Source organism: Hemicordylus capensis, chromosome 3 (assembly GCF_027244095.1).
Source record: "Hemicordylus capensis ecotype Gifberg chromosome 3, rHemCap1.1.pri, whole genome shotgun sequence".
Classification (NCBI taxonomy): Eukaryota; Metazoa; Chordata; class Lepidosauria; order Squamata; family Cordylidae; genus Hemicordylus; species Hemicordylus capensis.
The window spans coordinates 120,815,904-120,834,552 of NC_069659.1; the positions used below are offsets into that span (position 1 = coordinate 120,815,904).

The window sequence follows — 18,649 nt, forward strand, 5'->3', positions numbered from 1 at the left end:
GACAGATTAGCAGATTAGTCTCTCCTGCTGCTTTGCAACCCCTGCCGCCCTGATCACCTAATTAGCAATTGGGGACTCAGCTGTTCCTACTCAGTAATGGCCTATGTCACAACTCCCGCCCCCACCACTGTTCTTCTTCCTGCCACTGCCCCTGACCCTACTCTCCCTGAAGGGCAGGGGGTGGAAATGGAGCAAAAGGAAGTGTGTAGCTCTTTCTTGTAGAAGCTCTATTGACATGAATAGAAGATGAGCATTTCAGCAGAATATCTCAGTGGAGTGTTCAATTTGTCTCCATTGCTATACTTACAATCTTTATACTAATCCCATAGCCAAACATAACGTTCAGAGGCATATCTAGGGAAAATAGCACCTAGGGCAAACACTGAAATTGCGCCCCCTGTCCAAACATCCGGCACCCATCTTTCAGATAACTTTACTATAATATCAGCTCAAAAATACAAGTCAAGCTCATTAATCTTTTAATATTTCAAAAATAATTTAGCTGTGGATGTAGCCAGACCAAAAGGTGGTGGGAAACTACAAATTTCAGTATGCTGGGGCTCATGAAATACCCAAATACTATGTGGAGGTGTACTTGGAAAACTAATGACTAATTCTCTACTATGCATTGTAGCATCACTATTACATAAGTTTTAAAAACAAATGGAGAATTTGACTTTTCCCAGATACTCTGAAAATAATTAAAGGAAATGCAGAGTAAACTGTGTCACTGCTTGGAATATATTCTAGTATTTCAGAAAGACAGTTAAAATGAGAGAAAGAGAGAATGAAACTCCTAGTGGGTCTTAATCCTAAGGATTTCACACTGATTCAAAGACAAACTCACCATTAATAACCATATTATTAAGACATTACATTTAACTCACTTATCACAAGAAGCAAAGTAAGAGCAAATGAATACAATCCTAGCTCATAAGCTTCAGCTCAGTATTCACAAGCCCTGATTCTCTGTACATAGTGCCAAACTGAATATATGTACAGTGACTAATATTATATTAAATTTTAAAAAATACCTGTAGCCCCTTCGGGGCTTCCTAAAGGCTGTGGGGTGGGTCTGCAAAGGTTCCCCCTCCCCTCGCTGGCCTCTAGGGCTTTGCAGGGACCATTTGAGCATGTGTGGTGGCCATTTTTTTTAAAAAATATATTTTTAAGTGGCCACTGAAAGCAAAATGGCTGCCATGCATGCTCAAATGGCCTCTGCGAGGCCTGGCATGGCCTAGGGCCTCACAGAGGCCATTTGAACATGCACAGTGGCCATTTTGTTTTCCGTGGCCATTAAAAATTTTTTTTTTAAAAAATGGCACCCCCCCTTTAAGTGGCGCCCGGGGCACGTGCCCTGCCTGCCCTACCCTAGATACACCCCTGATAACATTTCTCTCTCCCCCCCCCCCACTTTCCAGTGGCCTCTCTGCTGAAGGGACGGCAAGGAATCTACACAGAGAATGAAAGACGCCTGGGGACAGAGATAAAAGTCCGGTTTTTTAAAATTATGCTGGTATTCATTATTTGGTAAGACCTATTTTTCTACCTTAATAGAATACCCTTAGGATTGCACTGGAAAATCCAGAAGTTTGTTTTGCTTCATGAAAGAGCTAATTTTACTAACATCTAAATGTTGCAATGAAAGTATGACCCATTCTTGTGTGTGTGTGTGTGTGTGTGTGTTCCCATTTTTTCTTGATGTTATTGCTACTTAAACCTTTCCCCCCACTATATGTAGCCTATAGGAATGAATTGTTCCTCTTCATACACCACAGCACTGTATGATACTAATACAAATACAAATGGACATAGTTAAATTCAACAACTGACTATGCTATGGAAGAGTGGAATATTAACATTTCATTTTAGATGGTTTTCTTTGGTTTTCTTTGCCTCAGGCTGTGAAAAGGGATTGTAAGTGAAGGATATTCTGTATGTGTAAAGACTAATATTCTTTTAGATTGCTAGCTACAAAATATAACATTAAAGGGGACAAACAAGCTTCCTGCAAAGGAGTATGACTGGGCTTTGAAAGCATAGAATGCATATAAAGTAATCTACCTTTTCTTTCTTATCTGTATAACAGCTGGTCATCAAACATTATCAATGAGAGCCTTCTGTTCTATCTAGAAATGCAGCCAGATATCAATGGGAGCAATTTGAAAAGTGTCCGAAATTCTGCACTGATCACATGGATTATAATGGTAAGTATGCCCTGAATTTTTGTGGGTTTGAAAATACTGCACAGTCCACTCTCTTTATCAAGCTTTCCGACTAGGGATGTGCATGAACTAGTTTGGCAGTCCTTTTACGGTTTGGACAAATTGGTTTCTGGCAGTTTGGCAGTGTGTGTGTGTTTACCTTTAAGGAGTGGGGAGAGTGCTCATCCCTCCTTGCCATGTTTCCCCCACCAGCGATACCATGAAAACCGCTGGCATGGAGTGGCAGCGTACCTCCTTCCTGCTCCGGCCAGCATCGGACCAGAAGTGGCCTCTGTGCTTGTGTGATGTCGCACACGCACTGGCCACTTCCAGATGGGAGCACATTCCAGAGGATCATTCAGCAGAGAGCACTTGGGGCAACATCAGAGAAGGTCCATCCCTGTCTATCCTCCAGACGAGCTGGTGGCAACTACAGACAATTCTCTCCAGATGATCTCAATGGGCAGTGGGGCTCATCGTGAAGACAACCTTCTCTTAAATACCCAGGGCCTAAGCTGTTTAGAGCTTTATAGATTATAACCAGCACCTTGTATTTTGCCTGGAAACTTATTGGTAGCCAGTGTGATTCTTTTAATATAGGAGTAATATGGTCTCTCCGAAGTGACCCATAGACCAACCAGGCTGCCGCATTCTGTTATTAGCTGCAGTTTCCAGACTATGTACAAAGGCAGGCCCACATAGAGCACATTGCAGTAGTCAAGTCTGGAGGTTACCAGCATATGTACCACTATTCTGAAATTGTTTATCTTAAGAAACAAACACAGCTGGTGTATCAGCTGAAGCTTATAGAAAGCACCGCTGACCACTTCCTCAAGCTGAAACACCAGGAAGAAGTTTGGAGCCAAAAGTACTCCAAAATGTGTTCCTGTTCTTTCTGGGGAAGTGTGACCTCATCCAGAACCGGCAGATAAAAATGGTCTCCCGAGTTCTGAAACCCTCCAATGAGCACCTCCATCTTACTTGGATTTAGTCTCAGTTTGTTATTCCTTATCCAGCCTATCACTGCCTCCAGACATTTAGGGAGGTTCTCCTGATGATGTTGTCATGGAGAAATAGATTTGGATCTCATCAGCATGCTGACACCCTGTGCCAAGTCTCCTGATGTTCTCTTCCAGCAGTTTCATGTAGACATTAAAGAGCATTGGAGACAGTATGGAATCCTGAGGGACGCCATTTAAAAATTCACGTTTTGAAGAACAACAGTTTCTAAGCAACACCATCTGGAATTTTCCCAAGAGGTAGGAGTGGAATCACTACAGAGCAGTGCTTCCTACTCCCAACTAACTCCAGATGGATCTAAAGTCCCCAAAGTGTCACACTCCCTCTGTCAGTTCCCCATTGGAGATCATCCATCAGGCTGACCAAGGCAGTCTCCCTCCTATAGCCTGCCCGAAAACCATTTTGAAATGGGTCTAGATAATGTTTCCTCCAAGATTGTCTGGAGCTGGGAGGCCACTATCTTGCCCAACCACAGAAGGTTGGAGACAGGCCCATAGTTGCTTAACTGAGGGATCCAAGGCTTCTTCAGAAGAGGTCTAATGATTGCCTCCTTAAGACAGAAGCTATCCTGCCCTCCCTCAGAGAAGCATTTATAATATCTAGCAGGCCTTCTACAACAACCCCCCTGTCAGATAGTTTAAGTAGTATTTTAGCAACTGTCATCCTTATCTTGTCTACCATTGCTTTAATATATCATTTGCTTCCTATTCCTTCTTCCAGTATCTGTCTTTTCTTCTCTCCTACAGCACAGCAGAGCTTCCATTACTTATTTTGCTTCATATGTTATCTGCTCTTAGGGCCCTTTTATGCCACTCGTTTCCTTCTGTTGTGGATTATCTCTGCTCCGCATGCACCCACCGTCTTGCCTTTTTTGTCCCTGGTTCATAGTTTTATTTGTGCCCTTTTCTTCCTCCACAATACAGCGGTATGCTTCCTGGAAATCTCCTGACCTCTCTGAGTTGTTTTAAGTCTTTAGTTCTGTTACCAGGCTGGCTAGCAACTAGTTTCTCATGCTGAAGAACCTCACAAATTTATACAATACTAGAAACTGTTAGCGCAAACAAATCACTGGCTGCTTCTTCAAACATCAATGATAAGAACTTACGCTCTTGTTTGAGCGTAATCATCAGTGATAAGAACTTACACTCTTGTTTGTACTTAATGCATTATTATTAGGATAACTGCACCTTTGTTATGCTTACGTCTGTCTGTCCGACTTTGTCATGTCACACATGCACAGAGACTTGAATCTGCTGTCCTCTGCTGATCTTTCCACTTGGATCAAAGGTTCCTCTCTTTGTAGAAGTCTCTAGGAGAACCTTTCTTGCTTTATCCGCAGTTGGCAGAGGAAGGAGGCAAAGCAGCCCTCCAACTAATAGTACTCAGCCACCTGTCCCCCATTGTTAGATCCATTGCAGAATCATAAACAACTAGAACCTTAAACTAAGGTTGAAGTCCTCAGCATGCTTGCTTGACAGTTAGCTCCATCAAAACTAACAGGATTTACTCCAAAAATAATATACTCCAAATATCTTGTCATTTTTCTTTCATAAATCGAACATGCCCTGCTAACTTGGCATATCTCCTGCTAACTTGGCAAAGAGGCACCTTTTAATGTGCTGATTCTCTTTATTTAGCAGGGGGAGAGTAACTGGTCCTATCCATCCCCGGCACAGTACCTCCAGTGACTGTTGCTGGTGTCTATTTTATTTTTCGTTTTTAGATTGTGAGCCCTTTGGGGACAGGGATCCATCTTATTTATTTATTATTTCTCTATGTAAACCAATCAGCCATTTTTGGAAGGGCGGTATGGAAATTAAATAAGTAAATAAATAAATAAATGAGAGATAAAACTTGCCATCCTGAAATGAATACAGACTTCCTGCATCCCTTCCAATATGTTTTGGTGGTGCCGTCGTTTTCACCTGAGCTTTTATGCCTTCCACGACACTGGCTCTTCCTCCTATTTCTAAGGCCAATTAAACTGTGCTGATGTTCATCTTAGATTCTTTGGCAGTTTTTCTTGGCCAAGAGATTAGTACTCGTGTGCTTCTTACATCTGTGGGCTACTTCTTAGACTTGCTGGACCTCTTGCGTATTTAAGGGGCCCTTAGAACTGTAGGAAGCCTGTTAAGTATTCAGGTCCCACTTCGAGGGACAAGTTGGGAATGTTTTGCCTCTGCCCAGAGGCGTTGTGCAGATTATTCAGTTTCAACTATTCAGAGTGGAATATCTGCATGGGGCTCTTTAGCACTATTATAAGAATGCAACATCCTTGTCTGGCAGACTTACATCATTTTTTCCTGATTCTGTCCTTGATTATTGAATAGTTCCAGTTTATAATTTTCATGTGAGTATAAATGGGAACGGTTTCTTTCTATAAGAAAATGTGGGTTTTCACTGTCAAAATAAATTCAGTGCTATATTATCATGTTGACTTTCAACACCCTACAAATAATGAAGTTGTGCACACAACCTCTCTGAGGAGGGAGTTTGCCTGCCTTCCCCAGCAGATGAGCAGCCGCTGTCTTCCCCTCCACCACGCCATGTGCCCACACGAGTGACAATGCGGCAAAGGGAGACACTGGAAGCAGGAGGACACCCCCTCCAGGATGCCCCAGGGCATGCTTCTTTTGGTTAAAGCAGCCTTGGTGCAGCCACTCATACTCCCGGCTCGCTGCTGGAAATGGTGGCAGGCTGGGGGTGGGTGGGCGGCAAAGCCGTTTAACCCAGTGATCGCCCAGATGATTGTCAGCCGAGGTTCAGCAAACCACAGGTTCACGTAACCTCGGTTAAGTGCCAGGTTTAAGTGGGGGCTTGGCATAGGTGCAGCTCCGGAAGCGACCTTGCTCCCGGCACTTCACATGCACAGCCTAACCCAGGCTGGGCTGTCCTAGCCTGGGTTAGGCTGCATGTGTGAATAACCTTATTATCTCCTCTCTTCTGGTTTCCAGGGAGTAATGAACCCAATGCAAGGCTTCCTTTTCACGTTGGCTTTTTATGGATGGACTGGGTGGAAACTGAACCTGCAGTGGCGAAAGAGTGAAATACCATGGGAATCTGTGTCCACATCAACTGCTACTGAAAATGCCTATGCCTTGCCAGGTGGAAACTCAGTGAATTTCCATGACTCAAAGAAAACAACAGTAGTACCTAACCATCAGACGGAAGAGACTTTAAGCATGCTGTCTGAAGGTAACCTTGCCACCGATGACAGGCTAACTAGGAACTCTCCTGTCTACCAGGGCTGGTAATTTGCACGTATACAATAAGCAAGTATAGCAAGATTACTAAATGCACATTAATGTGTGATTGAGGCCACAAAGGAAAGATAATTCTTCCTCATTTCCTTACCACTTACCAATGGCTAAATATTGTTTTGATCTTTATTTTTGGTAAATGTTCTTGCTGAAAAAAGAAACAAAATTCAAATAATGACTACTGTGGGAACAGAGATTAGAGCGTATGAGAACTTTGACAAATAGCAGAATTCTTATGCATTAGATTTCTGTGAAGCATAGAATTTGTTACCATCAGTAGTTTCATTTGTATTAATTTCTCCTGTAACTTGTCTGTCTAGTAGAACCTAACTTTTTTTATTAAACATATTGATATGGAATATTTGATTGATAGTGGCTTTTCCTGATTATCTGGCAGTAATTTGCCGTATAATATTTAGAAATAATTTAACTGTATCAGCATGAGTTTAGTTGCATAAGAAAGAACTGGCTTGAACCATCTTTACCCTACAGGACCATGTTTTATAACATGCTTTCTGCATGTTACATGCTACAAGTTCTTATAATCTGAAATGTTTTCCATAGAGAAACATGTACCATGCACATGAACAAGCAGTGCATCATTGACACAAGATGTGGTGATAGTCCTTGGCTTAGATGGCGTTTATAAGGGAGTGGAGAAACTGATAGATGCATCAACTGCTATTAGCCAAAGCAGCAAGACAACTTCCAGAAGCAGAATGTTCAGGTGTCCAGCTGCTGGGTGCAAACAACAGCTGATGGACCATACCATCACATCCCACTTGTAGGCATCCCAAAGTTCCTATCTCTTCCATCATGATTGGAGACAGAGTAGTCCTTTGGTGTGATAACAATATGTAATTCTTACATTCCATTGAAATTGGTGGTTTTATATAGACTTTACCAGAAAGATCTGTGACTAGAACTCACTGTCCCTTGCCAGCAGCTGGGTTTACCAGAAGAGTGTGCTGTCTTGAGGAGAGAGAACCCATAGATACCAGACCTTTAGGGGCCGAAATAGTTCCCTTATCTTGTTGCATAGACACTGGAATCCCCTGAACCAAGTATGGAGAAGAGTCAAACAACAAAGTTTCTTTCTTGACTTCCTAAGGAAGTTGACTCTGCAGAGACTAGAGCCCTGCCTTCTCACTCGATGAGAGGTATATCCTGAAGGATATCTATCCTCCCTCCTAAGGAGAATACATAAACAGCCCTGCAGGAACTGTCCTTTTAATTAGTATGTTATGAACTTGATTAATTAAAAAAAAGATCACATATGTATCTTCCACTTTATCTTCTGCACCTCTCTCACCATTTAAGTTAGTGTATAAAACTAGATTTTGACCTGTATTTTAAAACCCTGTATTCAGACATTAACGCCAAGTATTAGTGGCACTTTGACTGGAGAATCTTTTAATACACAAGCTTTACAGCCAAATTTTTTGGCATCAATGTCTGTATACACATTCTGTACCATCTGAAGAATCAGTTCCTTTAGCTGCTTTGCGGTCAGACCATTTACATGGAAATCAGAAGCACAAATGCTTTGATGGGGCTCTGGCTGGGATCAAGACTGCTTTCTACTGAATGCAAGCCTTGTAGTCCCTATTTTACCCCCAGGGACTGATTCAAATATTCACTTAACATCCAACAGAAGGTGTGGCACTTCTCAGCTGCTTGTTGTTTGATGAGATTCATTTGATGTTTATAGCCTAAGAAAAATGGGAAATTGCACATTTTGCACTGCATGTTATGTCATATATAATGGGAAGTACTATTTCTACCCTATTTGTGATGTACTCCAGATAAGAATCGTAGTTCAGTAGTACAGCACATGAAAAAGGGCTAGGTTTCATTCTTGGCATCTCCCATTTTCTTGCCTGCTACTGTGGAGAGCTATTACCAATGAACACAAACAATGGTCTGCTCTAGTCAGGTTTATATACCGGTATTCATGTATAAATGCATCAAAAGCCAGTTAACCAGTTTGGATGATCCTTTGGTGGGTCCCCCACATGTGATCATAATGTGTATGCACCGAGAGCCTGCAGGCTCTTTGCCACACTACCACCATGCTAGGGCGCCCTTCCCTAATCACTGAGCTAGGGACAGCATTTGTTCAAATGGCATTTGTACATATGGCTCGTACATAGTATTTATATCCTTTGAACTTGCCATCTGTTAAGCAGCCTTTTGGTGCTGCTGTAGGAAATTGGTTATGACAGTATTTAACATTTAAAGACAAACTATTGTGTACATTCAAACACTTCCGATGCATTTGGGTCATTTTTCTGTGCTTACCAAAGGAAAACCTAGTTATTAAAAGGACAGTGATATTCTTTTCCCCTTACTATTTGGGGCATGCAACTAACTGTCAGCACAAATCAGACACATGTTTGTTTACTGAGGCAAAGGTCTGGCCTTTGGATCAATATTTCAAAAGAATCTTCCAGCAGGAACTGTGAGGCACAGGAGCTATCCCACAACCAACTGTGCAATGCAAGTTTTAACATTCAAATAAGCAAACAGACAAAATGGGTCCTACTGTGAAACTAGCCAAAAGGTGGCTCTTTGTAATCTCAGCCAATTGCCTCAGTTTCCATCCTTGGCAAGAACACAAGTTTTATTTATTTCCAAACGGCAAAAGAAGAGAGTGGGAAGGTGTTATGCCTCCCAATTATTTTCCTAACCTTGTTTTTACAGTAGTAACTGCTAACCTGGGTTTGCTCAGGCTATTTTAAGGTGGCTTGAAGGAACCTGTAAGGTAATGGTTTGGAAATCCTCTATTAAGAGCACATTAAAACAACTGTTTATTTCCCAAGCATAAGTAGTGTCAGTGTGCAACTGGATGCCAACGATGGCAGGACCCAACCTAGGTCTTCCCCTTTGACCATAAAGCATTAGAGTGGGTGGTGACAGAAACTGTGGTGTAGATGGGCCAGAAGAGAAGCTGGAAGGGAAGAAGCCATTTACATATGTTTTTTTTCCAGCGGAAACCACTTTAAAGCGACTTTTCTTCCAGTTAGGCAGAAAACAGTTACTTCTGCCCACAGAGCCCGACTGGAAGGAAAATGACTCAACACAAATGATAGGATGAAAGGCAAAGCACAAGCAGGGAAAGATCTAGCTCCCTCTCCTAAGCTGCCTGTCATGTTACATACTCTCCCCACTGGCCACTTTGTTGGGAGATCTGATTCTGGATATGGGTTTGCCACAGTCATGACAAGTTTGAGGCCAAGTTTGAGAGCTGTGTGTGACTCACATCCAAATGGAGTTAAGAAGCAAAGTGCCTGAGCTCAGTTGCCAGAGGCAAGAAGCTGGAGCCTGGCACACAGCAGGCAGGCGGTATTTGTGCAGGTAGGGATAGAAGCTGCTCATATGTCTGGCCAATCCAGAGGCTTCATGTTAAATTTCACTCACAAATGCCCATCTGTGTCTGAAGAGGACTTTGAGGCCTGGCACACACAGTCCATGGGACCTCAGACCTAATGCTCCCAAATCAAGCCTGAAGAGTTCCTGACACTGGGAGAAAGTTAGGACAAACCTAACCAACAGTAAGGAAACAAGTGCTCTGTTAAGAACAGATATAATTTCTGAAAATTACTGTAGAGTTGGAAACATTTATGTGATGCTAGAAATGACAGGAAGGTGGTACAAGCTAAGCTTCTTGGAGTCTGGGTGCATCAGCTGAATGCATCTGCTGCCTCCATTCATTCTTTACCTGGTAATAAACTATTTACTTTCGCTTTGATAATAGCCTGTCTGGAACTGTCAGAGGCAAACAATACTGTTAACCATCTTAAAAGGAAGCAGGTACCTGGGCTGTCTCCTTCTTAGTTCAAATTATTGGGTGAGGGTAGGCTTTTAATAAAATCTACTGTCTGTCTCAACCCCTTGTCTTAGCCAAATCATGTACCCATCATTTCTAAAATGAATAGTTATGGCAGGGCTTTACATTGGCAATTCTTGCATGGCTGCTTCTTCTAAAGCACTTTAACAACCATTCAGTTGACAGGCTTCTAATAAAGAAGACCTCCCCAAAAAGAGAGAATACCCTCCCAAAATACTGCTTGCATATGTCTCACTGTCATTCTGTATCACATAATATAGTTTTAAAAGACATTTAATAGGGCCAATATTCAAAACTGAGGTTACTGAGCAGGAGAACATTATTAGATGTGAACTATCAGTATCAGCTGTGACAAAGGAATAAGTGAGACAAAGAAAATACCAAATACCAGCTAGCTGCAACATGTATCCTACAACTGCTGTGGCTTTTAAAATTATGTATAAAGATAGAGCCCTTCAGGCTCAAGAACTTAGCTAAATAAATTTCTGTGGAAATGCCAGTCGTTTTTTGTTTTGACATATCTTTGCTCAAGTTTCCTTACCCAAACTTCCTAACTTTTCTACTGACCAAAGCACCCTGGATAACTTAACATGTTCTTGTACAGGGCAATCCAACCATCTCAGAATGTAGTTACTAGAATAAGTTTTACTACAGTATATTGTAATATTCACTGAACTCAAACACACCAAATCACAAGTCATATGGCTTAAACTTGTGTAGCAAAATTCTTACCCTACTGAAATACAAACATTGCATTATATTGTGTCCTAATTTTTTTACATCAGTGACATAGTTTAGTTGTCCCACCCATTCTGTCACTGAATGTAATGAGAGATCTCTCTTCTTTGTCTTGCTAGGTTCTGATGCTAGCACAATTGAAATCCACATGTCACATGGAAACCGTGAACTAGATGGTAATGCTGCTGATGTTTAATGACTTGAAAGTTACACTGAGGAGCTGGAGACCCAAACTTTATTTCATGGAGTAGCTTACTACTTGCTACTCTTCTCTCTTTGAAGTCCAGACTTCCCACCAGTGGTTCCTGCACCATTCCACTCACAAGCCTGAATACACTGCTTGTTGTTTTTGGACAACTCCCTAGCCTTTAGTTTGCAAAAGCACATTATGGATAGACTTAGATATAGTTGTTCAAATTCAGAAACAACAGTGTTCTCATCAAACAAGTGTCAGCTTTGCCGATGAATTAAGTGTGTATCTTGTCTTCCATTTGCTATTCCTGATTATATTTAATATACACCCACACACATACAGAACAAATATTATGATTCCTTATACACTTCTGGATTTGAAAATTTTACTGTTATTTTTCTACTTCCTTGTGACACAATATAAGATATGATATCCCTTTAATGGGTCTGCCACTGTCATTTGAAAGGCTTGTGATTCTTTAAGGCTCTGAAGAACAATGTTAGCTAGAGGATAAGACCATGATAGTGCGAGCCAAAAGGGACAGGTCAAAAGTAAGTTTTATTCATGTTTCTTGATATTAATTTTTCTTAAATAATGATTTTTTTAAAAAATTAAGTAATTAAAGCACATTAGTATATACAAACTTTAAGAATGCAAACTCAAATGATGACTTGCATGGGCGAAATAGCCATTGCTGAGCAAACACATAGCAACAGCTTTCATTTCAACTTATATGATCACAAACACTTCTCTTCAATGGAGAAATGTTTACAACTTCAGCAGTGCATTGTTAAGGATATGATTCATATTTGAATCAGCCTTGCAACCAATCTTCTCAGAATGATGGAATCGGAACCAGTGATTCCTGTTTGGAAATTATAAGCTATTGTCTGGACTGTGAATATGTCATCACTCCATGAATGTAGTCTAGAAAACAATGAATTTGGAAGAGGCAAAATTTGACATATAGGCAATCTCTCTCTTTAAAAAAAAAAAAGATTTTATAGCCCTGTAAGCCACAAAAATAGACAATTCCTGCAGAAAGTGAGTGTGTGTGTAGTGGCTTTAGTGTACTACATAGCTCTTTGCCTTCTGATTAGCAGAATTACATATGTTTTCTTACAGAGTGCATGTAGCCTTGGAGAATATGCAAAACAAAAGAACATAAAATGATACTACGTAATTTCAGCACCCAAAAGGAATGTTAACATAGAAAGAATAAGAAACAACTCACACAGAGTTTTCTAATATCAAAATATAGCAATTTATTCAAGACACTGAATATGATCTGCTGATTCTCTCCTTGAAACAAATGAACTACAACACACAAGGTGATTTGCTGAGAGAGAAAAAGAATGTGTGCACGAGAGGGGATGGGGTGTGTGGACAAAACAGGAGGTGGGGGAAGATGTCGTTTCAACAGAACCTGGGAAATGCTGAATGAGACCCAAGTCTGGCTTCAAGTCTGACACAGACAATAAAACTTGGGAAGCCAGAATTCAGAATATCAGTGAGTGGCTGAAGGAACAATTCTGCAATGGACAAAGAACCACATTTTTAAAAGGCAAAAAAAAAAAAAAAAAAAGGACAACAGTAACCCTCCTGCCAAAAAAACCAAAGACGACCCTTACATTTGACAAAGTGCACTTCACTTGGCTCAAAAATTAGCTAGTTTATTTTTTTAAAGAAAAAAAATGCAATTTCTAATATGTATTAGGGGCTTTTTTTTTTTTGTTATACCCTAGAAGTACTGGGGCTTATGAAGCCCCACACAGGGACCCAGTGTTTACCATGCTAAAGATGTAGCACCTTCCTCTCAGAGGGCACTTGCTGATCTATTCAGAGTGCTGAGTGTCTCAGGTAAAGGTAAAATCCAATAGAAATTGCTGTATTACACCAGAATTGCTTACAAAGAAAAGGGGGACAACAATTAGCAATTTCAAAATCCCAGCAGCTGTTTTGTTGGCTTAAACCTGTATTTAGAATTCCCATCTTATTTCCTCTACCATTTCTTGGGCAGTGGAGCAGCAGTCCAGTTCACTGAAAAAGTGAGAACACTGCAAAGCAGGACTATAGAGGCACTAATGTAGTTCTATTTGGAAACAGAGATGGCCATTCTAAAATAAAATATTCCATACCCCATAAAACTGAATATGTTGCTTGCAGTCCTATTATTTAAAATAGACATTTGTTTTTTAAAAAACAAACACCTCATTTTTGAATAAAATGGTATAGTCAGACCATTAAACAATATTTCTGGAAATATTTTTGCAAGACAAATGTTGACATAAAAAACCTGTAACTATTTGGATACATAAATCAGAAAAGAATATCTATTTTTAAAACTCTAAACTTCTCAAGTACAGCAGTGATACTTTCCATCACTAAGTCCTGGCAATGAAATTAAACCATGCAAACAGTGTTTTTTCCTGCAGAAAACTATTCAAAAAGAATCAGCACCCTGAAATGTGTTTTAGCAAATTGCCTTTTATGAGGAGGAGATAAAATGGAAACTGCATCTTTAAATTGTATCAGATTCTATCAGAATTGTTCTTCTGAATGACTAATACAACCCAGTCTACATCTGGTGGACATTTTATGCTTCTAAAATGTTTAACATAAAAAATACTTTCTTCTTCTTCCAAAAATACACTTGGTTCTTTCTTTTTCAAAAAGTCATCCTTTCTCCTGTAAAAAGCTTTCCCGGCACTGCATTCTTACATAAAGCACTTATTACACAATTTGCTGAAGGTGCCCTTGAGACTAAGTTCTGAAGCATGGAAGTACTTTTAAAAAAAGGCATAAGAATAAGAATCTGGGATTGGGTAGGAAGAGAGAGGAAAGATGGGGGCGAGAAAGAGGAAACAACAAGCAGTCTCTTACAACTTTTCATTTGACCCACCTGGCTGCATTTACTGTGGGCATAAAGGGGGGGGGGGACACAGACACAAACCAAAGAGAAAAAAGGGCAGAAAGAAAGAGAGGAAGAATTCAGTTCAAACATAAGCCTGTGATCCTCAAGGCTATAATATTCCAGCTGATAGAAAAAACAACCCACTGAACAAATAAAAGTAGTCTAGAAAATAGAAAGTGTTGTGATTACAAAGTTGTGTGTGTTATCAGTACAAACTGGTCTTCAAACGTCCTTTGGGAGAGCAACTGTAGTGTCCAGATTGGAAGGAAAAAAATACAACACCACATGGAGGAGGATTCTTTTTCCCATTTTGGTTTATCAAAGCATTTTGCTTTATAGGTTATTATTATTTTTATTTTATTATTATTTTTTGGCACAGCTTTTTGTCTTTTCTTCTGCAGCCCTCAAAGCGAGTTCTCAGAGACCCAAACCAAACAGTGCAGGGTTTTGAGCTCGTGCTGGCCTCCTGCTTCCACAGGCTGTAGGTTCCAGGTGTAAACCACCCCCATCCCCTCGCACTAAGTGATTGTGTTTTAACTCCTTGGTAAAAGTTATGGACAAAACATTGCAGGCTTCTGTCACCTGGGAGAGAGGCTTTTGTTTTACACCCTAGCTTCTTCTTTTTTCCTTTTCTGTTTCTGTCCCCCAGTTCTTGCAGTTCCTAGAGATGTTAAGAATAGTTCTGAAGATTGCTTCTACCCACACATTCAATGCTGGTCCATTTGCAATTTCTTCTAAAACATTTACTTTCGCAGGTCTAGAACACAAACCTAGAAAGCACAGAGAAGACAACAGATTTAAGCTGACAATAAAAACTTTGTTGAGAGCTGTCAAGATTGTTCTCTCAGGCTCTGGGTTGTAATTCTAACTGATAATGATCAGGGCAAACAGCAAAGAATATAGTTAGTTGGTGAAGGACTTAGTTCCTCTTTGCATCACAGAGGAGCAAGCACGAGGGAATGTGTGATCTCTGTACTCCACACACAGGCCCTGATACTTGTAGGCCAAACCAAAACAGTGCCTCAAAACAAAAGCCAAAGCAACAACAACAAGAAGGAAGGGAGAAGGTTGTTCAGAGCTGTGTGAAGATATGCTACATGTATTTTTTCTGCCACATGAAGAGGCTCCTCACTCACTATGGGATCTGGCCTTTGTTTCATGGATATGCTAGAAGTTCCCAGATACACAAAGATCGGTTAAATGATTCACAACACTGAATTCAACAGGGGTGACAAACATCGAACTAAATTATTGAAAATATTCAGCTGAATTCAGATGCACTGAGGGACACTTAATTCCTCTAGAGATGTTGCCCACTCACACCCAGATCTCTGACTTGCAAGGGAGAATCATCTCACAACAGGGACATTATCATGTGCTGGATGAATTTAACAGTGACAATCAAAAGCATGTTTAAAAAGGCTTACTGATCCATCCGATGCACTGGCTCCCACTTTGTCTCCTCTAGCATTCCAACAGACTTCAAATATTCCTCCAGTGCCTCTGTAACTATGTACTAGAGTTCCACTCTTTAAAACAAACAAACAAACAAACAAACAAACAAACAAAAATTAAATCACCATCATAATATATACGTGAAATGTTTATTGCTCTATTTTGTTTCAATATGGGCATTTTGAAGAAACAGAAATAATAATCACAGTTTCAGCCTAGGGTCACAGATCACCCTTGAAAAAGTGGCTAGGTGATTTGCGTCTGTGGTCCACAATGTATAGGCTAGAATCTTGCTCCTCTCAGGAAGAAAGGCTACATCAGGTTCTGTCAAGATTCTCAATGCCCCTTTTGGCAGCCACCAACTGCCACATCCCCTTAACCATTCTTGTGCAGAGTTACAGCTATAGCTTATTTCCTAACTTCCTGGGGTGTTTTTTTTGGCAGATGTAGGGGGAAGCCAGAGCTCAGTAGCAGTGCACATGACAGTCCCATTTGTATGGGTCTAACTCAGTATAAGGCAGTTTCATATGTTCTTCATAAGTCCTACTAAACACGTTATATTCAATACTTGTTCTATGACTGTACAGTATACACAAGTGTGTTAATCACATGTTTTGTTGATTGTAGACATGTACCTACGTACAAATGTCTGTATGCTCATACATCATAATGTCTGAATAGGACTATATATTCAAAGGTATTTGGTGACAGAGCAATGGCAGATTTTTTTGGATAAAACTTGTTTCTTTGCGCCAGCTTGACTTCCAGCCTGATTATGTAGAGAGAAATAGTGTTTGACATATTTATCTGATTAACAACGGGTGAAATTCCTTCCCATTACTAGTAAAGTTTTCAGAAGCTTTCAACACTATGAATTAGAATCTTGTATTATTGGGAAATCTATCTGGCACAAAGAATTCGATAAATCCTGGAAACAGTTAGCACACTGCAGAAAGTAATTGTTTTTCTAAGGTGTTTATGTACACTATTCATCTTGTTTTAGCTCCCAGCTGAGAGTGGATGACACCCGCTCTGATGTGATCTTTCACTCAAGTGAATTTCATTTATGCCTTGTCCACTAATGTGACACACTTATTCCTCTCATTGCTGGACTTTCTGTCTTCATTTTGTAATAACATCCATTCCCCCTCTCCCTGCTCCCAAATTGAACTGAACACTTCTTGCATTTGAAAAAGTGGGCCCATGAAATATATTGTTTGTCTTTAGTGCTTTATATAAATATATTGTTTATATAAATATATATATTAGTCTTTAGCACTTACTTTATGACAACTCTGTTTATTTCATTTATTTATTTAATAAATGTGTATACCACCCACTACCGATGTTTCTAGGCAGTTTATAGAACAAAACAGGAATAAAACAAACCAAGAATTTAACAGTTAAAACATATAAAAAACAGATTAAAATACCCATAAACACACCAAATAACTAAAAGGCTCCACTCAAGAGATGTATCTTTAGTTGTTTCATAAAAGCCAACAGGGATGGAGCAGCTCTAATCTCTAATCCACAGACCTGGGGCAACTAAAAAGAAGGCACGCCTTTAAGTCACCTCCAGACGAGCTAGTGGCACCCTCAGACGAACCTCCCCTGAATATCTTAATAGGCGGCAGGGTTCATAATGAAGAAGGCGTTCTCTTAAATGCTGTGGGCCCAAACGGTTAAGGGCTTTATAGGTAATAACCAGCACTTTGTATTTTGCCTGGAAATATTGGTATTGGTAGCCAGTGTAGAGCTTTTAGAATTGGAGTAATATTGGAGTAATATGGTTTCTCTGGGACATCCCAAAAACCAATGTGGCGGCAGCATTCTGAACCAAATGCAGCTTCTGGACTACATACAAAGGCAGCCCCAGGTAGAGTGCATTGAAGTAGTCAAGCCTGGAGGTTACCAGCATGTGCACCACTGTCTTAAGGCCACTCACTTCCAGGAAAGGGCGCAGTTGGCAACAGTCAAAGCTGATAAAAAGCACTCCTGGCCACCGCCTCCACATGAGGTATCAGAGAGAGGGTTTGGTCCAGAAGTAGTCCCAAACTGCAAACCTGGGGGATTGTAACCCCATCCAGAACAGGCAGATCTATCCTATTTGCCTAACTGCAGCTTCCTAGAGTGAGCACTTCCGTCTTGTTTGGAATCAGTGTCAGTTTGTTATCCCTCATCCAGTCCATTACTGCCTTAAGACTGGCATTTAGGGAAGTTATACCATTACCTGATGAAGCTGATATGGAGAAAAAAATTTGGGTGTCATCAGCATACTGATAACATCCTACACCAAATCCCCTGATGAGCTCTCCCAGAAGTTTCATGTAGATGTTAAAAAGCACTGAAGACAAAATGAGGTCCTGAGGGACACCATACAAAAGCTCTTGCTTTGTAGAGCAGCAGTGCCCAAGTGACACCTTCTGGTATGAGCAGAACCACTGCAAAGCAGTGCTCCCTACACCCAGTCCCTGCAGGTGATGCAGAAGGATACCATGGTCAATGGTATCGAAAGCAGCCAAGAAATCCAAAAGGACCAACAGAGTCACACTCCCTCAGTCCATTTTAGTTATTTAACATATTTTTATACTTCCCAAAACTTATGTCTCTGGGCGGTTTACAACAAAGCCCCCTTTGGAGATCATCCATCAGCAGTCTCTACTCCATAACCTGCCCGAAAGCCAGTTTGAAATGGGTCTAGATAATCTGTTTCATCCAAGACTGCCTGCAGTTGAGAAGCCACCACCCTCTCAATCACCCTGGCCAACCACGGGAGATTAGAGACAGGCTTATAATTGCCTAACTCTAAGGGATCCAGTGTGGCTTCTTTAAAAGAGGTCTAAAATATTCTCCTTTAAACAAGGAGGCATCCTACCTTCCTTCAGAGAAGCATTTATGATCTCAAGCAGGCAGGCTCTCTCCAACAATCACCCTGCTTGATAATATAAGCCATGTTGGACAAAGGTCCAACGTCCTCAGGAGCACTAAGAATGGAATCCAGGTTGGCTCAAA

At 40.7% G+C, this 18,649-nt stretch overlaps 2 protein-coding genes across 11 annotated transcripts in view; one reads left to right on the forward strand and one right to left on the reverse strand.

Moving 5' to 3' along the window:
* GPR143 (G protein-coupled receptor 143) overlaps window positions 1-16,973 on the forward strand; it is a 46,333-nt gene extending 29,360 nt beyond the window's left edge. For both annotated transcript variants that reach the window (XM_053311767.1, XM_053311766.1), the window contains 4 exons: window positions 1,422-1,530; window positions 2,090-2,207; window positions 6,179-6,419; window positions 11,192-16,973. In XM_053311767.1, the coding sequence (XP_053167742.1) occupies window positions 1,422-1,530; window positions 2,090-2,207; window positions 6,179-6,419; window positions 11,192-11,268 (545 nt within the window). In that variant the 3' untranslated portion in view covers window positions 11,269-16,973. The remainder of the gene's footprint in view (window positions 1-1,421; window positions 1,531-2,089; window positions 2,208-6,178; window positions 6,420-11,191) is intronic.
* Window positions 12,506-18,649, reverse strand: part of TBL1X (transducin beta like 1 X-linked) — a 214,332-nt gene continuing 208,188 nt past the window's right edge. For 8 of the 9 annotated variants that reach the window (XM_053311763.1, XM_053311759.1, XM_053311764.1 and 5 more), the window contains 2 exons: window positions 15,607-15,708; window positions 12,983-14,949 (listed from right to left, as the gene is read on the reverse strand). In XM_053311763.1, coding sequence (XP_053167738.1) covers window positions 14,923-14,949; window positions 15,607-15,708 — 129 coding nt within the window. In that variant the 3' untranslated portion in view covers window positions 12,983-14,922. Of the gene's footprint in view, window positions 14,950-15,606; window positions 15,709-18,649 lie in introns of all 9 variants that reach the window. The other variant, XM_053311760.1, reaches the window with a different exon arrangement.